General features: G+C 35.0%; 1 protein-coding gene across 1 annotated transcript; it reads right to left on the bottom strand.

Annotated features, from left to right (window-relative positions):
* Nucleotides 1-212: 212 nt before the first annotated feature.
* LOC131613565 (pentatricopeptide repeat-containing protein At3g18970-like) lies at nt 213-2,691 on the bottom strand. The gene has a single exon (XM_058885225.1). The coding sequence runs from the start codon at nt 1,965-1,967 to the stop codon at nt 531-533; it is 1,437 nt and encodes a 478-aa protein (XP_058741208.1). The 5' UTR covers nt 1,968-2,691; the 3' UTR covers nt 213-530.
* Nucleotides 2,692-4,197: the final 1,506 nt, after the last annotated feature.

The raw sequence follows: 4,197 nt of genomic DNA on the forward strand, positions 1-4,197 counted from the left end.
ATGATCAGAATTTTATTTTTTGCTCTATCTATGGACAGAATATTAAAATAACTAGCATGCGTGTTTGGGGTTCTTAGCATAAAATGCACAAATATTACACCTGACATGAGTACAATTCGAAACAGGGATATGTCCATTTAAGAGTTATCAGACACATTTCAAATATAGCAAAGCACATAGTATAAGTATGAAAACACAACTTGAATCTGAAAAGACACAATATTTTAAAAGTTGAACACAGGTCATTGCAAACAAAACAAAAAAAATACAATTGCTTATCTAGTTATTGTGGTAGTCTCGTATCTTTATAACTGTAAAAGTTCAAAACATGAAGTATATAAAATGCAACTGAGAGCATTTTGAAGTGTCTATGAGTCTATCTTTGCTCATAGCAGCAACACGCCGCTGAAGAAGTGTATGGCACGGTCCAACAATAAATCGCGAATAGCGGATATAACCGTTTATTCAAAATTATCGTCTTGCTAACATACTTTTCTTTCATAAAATAATAATCCAATATCAATTGTTAATTACAATGTATCATTGCTCAAAGTTTGAACTGAGCTAAGACCGGATTTATTAAAAACACCCTTAGTCTTCATTTTCTTCCTTACAACTTCAACATCATTCCATCTTTCTACTGAAGCATAGACATTTGACAAAGCAACATAATCTTCACTCTTATGAGCAAACTCCTCATAACTCTTCTCTTTAAACTTTAGAAGAAACCTCCCCACCTTCTCTCCCATTACAACATCCCCATGAATCTTACAAGCACTGAGCAAGCTCCTCCAAATCACAGTGTCCGGACTAATCGGCATTGCCACAATAAAATCATAAGCCTCGTTTAAGTTTCCATTCCTTCCAAGAAGATCAACAACACAGCCATAATGTTGTATCTGAGGCACCACACCAAATTTCCGTTCCATATCACGAAACAACCGAAGCCCTTCTTCAACAAGCCCAGCATGACAACAAGCCGACAACAAACTCGTAAAAGTCGTTTCATTCGGCCTCACACCATCACCTCCCATCTTATACAAAATCTCCAACGCCTCTTCCCCTCTCCCGTGAATAGCTAGCCCAGTAGTCATGGCAGTCCAAGTCAAAACATTCCTGAATTTCATCCGCCAGAAAACATACAAAGCACTCTCAAGACACCCGCATTTCGAGTACATATCCACTAGTCCCGTCCCTATAAACACATCATCTTCAACCTTACACAACATCTTCACCGCAAACCCGTGTAAGCAAACACCAATTTCCATCATACCTAACTGAGAAGCCGCAGAAAGCAAACAAACCACGGTAGTATCATTTGGTCTAACATCACTCAACATTTCCTTAAACAAACACAGCCCATCCACAGCATTTTTCTGATTTCCATCTTTTACCGAACAATAACCAGCAATCATAGCATTCCACGTGACAACAGTTCTCTCAGACATTTCATCAAACACCTTACGTGCTGACTTAACATCTCCATTATTAGCATAAAAATGAATTAACGTAGTTGGAACAAAAACATTGGAAGTTTCAAAACCTTGTTTTATAATTAAGGAGTGTAGTTCTGTTCCTAATATTAACGTTGGATATGAAGGGGAACGAGCACAAGCTCCAAAGATGAAATTGAAAGTGTGGTGATCGAAATGAAACAGTTGTTTAGAGAAGTTTGTTTTGAAAAAGTGAATAGAGTGGTTAAGAGGGGTGCATTTAATGAGAGTGTTGAAGAGTAACAAATGTGGGGTATGTAAGTAGTAAAAGATGGAATTGAGGAAGTTAGGGTTTGTAGAAGTGGAAGAGTAAAGGTTGATTAATTGGGACAAGAGTTTGGGGGAATTGAGGTTGTTGGTGATTAGTTGGGCGTGGATTTGTTTAATGTTGTTGTTGTTGTTTTTTATTGAGGTTTGTTTGGGTAAAGAATTTAAGAGTGAAATACATTTGAGTCTTGGAAGGGTTATTGGCATGAGATGGATTGGAAAAGCTCTTGACAGAATGTGTTTTTGTGAGTGTTAAGGTTGTTTCTGTTTTCACTTGGCTTGTTTGAAAATTGATTCTTACGTTTGAATACACAAAGGTTTGTTTTTTATCATTGTTTAGAAAAGGCTACACTGATAGACTACACGCAGGGGTTACCTTCACCCACTTTTTTCATTGACCTCCGAGTACATTAATTTAGAGAATTTTTGTTAGACCCCTATGGAGAGAACTTCCGGCTAAAAACCCAAAACTATCTCTATTTTGGAAATACATTTTTGAAATAATTTTTTTTAAAATTTTTTTCAAATTTCGAAAATACACTTCCGAAAATATCACATGGCGGTGTTTTCGAAAATGCATTTCCGAAAACTCCCATTTTTGAGGGTTTTGGAAGTACACTTCCAAAAAATTCATGCTTTCTAAATTGTTGAGACAACACCCAGAACAACAACTTGCATTTCTATTCTCAATTAAATCTACTTCCTTCTTGACCAATAGAGCTTCAAAAAACCATGCTCCAACAGAGATCCCGCTAATAAAGCACATAAATCCAATTAATTGTAATCTATTCTCTGGAAGTTGGGTGTTTGATAACTCTTCAAATCCTCTTCTCTATGACTCTTCAACTTGCCCCTTCTTAGAACCTCAATTTGATTGTAAAAAGTTTGGAAGACTAGACACTGATTATCTTAAATATTCTTGGAAGCCAGATTCATGGCTTTGGCTAATATGCATAAGGATTTTCCTTATGCACCATGCATAAGCCTACATAAGCCATTGGATCATGTTTTTAATCCAGTATTGAGTATTGAGTATTGAGTATTGAGTGGTGAGTATTGAGTATTGAGTGGTGAGTATTGAGTATTGAGTAATAACAATTGATGTCTAGAATTTGATCCAATAATCCAAGGGTCCATAATAATCTATGCACGGTGCATAAATTTTTATCTATGCACGGTAACTGCACCCCAGATTCATGTTCCTTACCAAGGTAGAGGTGTTATAGTGTTTATATTTATTTATGTTTAAGTATCTATGTAAGAGTTAATGTTGTTTTTGTGTGGTGTAGGTTCAATGGAGAAGATTTCTTGAACAAGTGGAGGGTAAGAAGATAATGTTTATGGGTGATTCATTGAGTCAAGAACTGCCCTTCCCTTTCAGTTTGGTCAAGAACTGCTAAAACGAAACAACAACAACCAAACCACCTAAATCTATTTGAAAGTATTTTTTCGAAAATGCATTTCCGAAACACTAAAAATGAGTTATTTTGGAAATGTATCTCCGAAAACATCCCCCATTTGATGTTTTCAGAGATGCATTTCCGAAATCTAGAAAAATCTGGAAAAAAATTACTTTGGAAATACATTTCCGAAGTAGGAGTATTTTTGGGTTTTCGCCGCGGGTGACCAAAAAGATATGGAGGTCTATAAAGAAATTCTCTTAATTTATAGAAAAAATAGAGTAATAAATAGGAGTATAGGACGTGGTTGAATAGAAAACAAAGTTATTAATTTTGCAAACTGGTTTATAATTTGGGGTATAGGAAGTATTACTTATTGTTAGTTACTTAGTTCCCTAGTAGGAATTTATTTATCAACAAACATGGGTGCACATTTGAGTTTGTCTTTCCTAGTTAAGGTGAAGGTCGGCCTCAATATCTTTTGAAATTTTGTTTGACCACAAATAAGATCCGAAAAGGATAATGAATAGAGAAATAAAATACAAAGTAAATAACATTGATACTCGTAACTTAGTTCGGTGCAACATTAACTATGCCTAGAGGGTTACAACTCAAATGAAAAATAATTCATTAATTTAAGTAGTAAAAAATATAACCAATCATTTGGGTTCCACTGGTAAAGGAACTCTTGCAAAGTTCTCACTTTCACTCAAATATTCTCATAAGTGTTTGCAAGAAAATAATCTTCAACATGATTTGGATTAAAATACTTTTTCCAAATGCAATCTTTGCATACTTTTGGATGAACAAAAACATAAATGAATCTTGTAATAAATGCTAGAGCGATCACAAATACATAGAGTAGTCTGCACCCGAGTTAAATAGAGACATGATGTCTCACAACAAGTCAACACATGTTGCTTAATAAGTTGCCTACAAAAATTAGTCAATCACTTGTAATAACAAACTCATCATTTTGCTATCTTTTAAGAAAAAGTATTAATGCAAGGATTGACACACCTTCTTCTAGATCAGAT

Source organism: Vicia villosa, linkage group LG1, assembly GCF_029867415.1.
Source record: "Vicia villosa cultivar HV-30 ecotype Madison, WI linkage group LG1, Vvil1.0, whole genome shotgun sequence".
Classification (NCBI taxonomy): domain Eukaryota; kingdom Viridiplantae; phylum Streptophyta; class Magnoliopsida; order Fabales; family Fabaceae; genus Vicia; species Vicia villosa.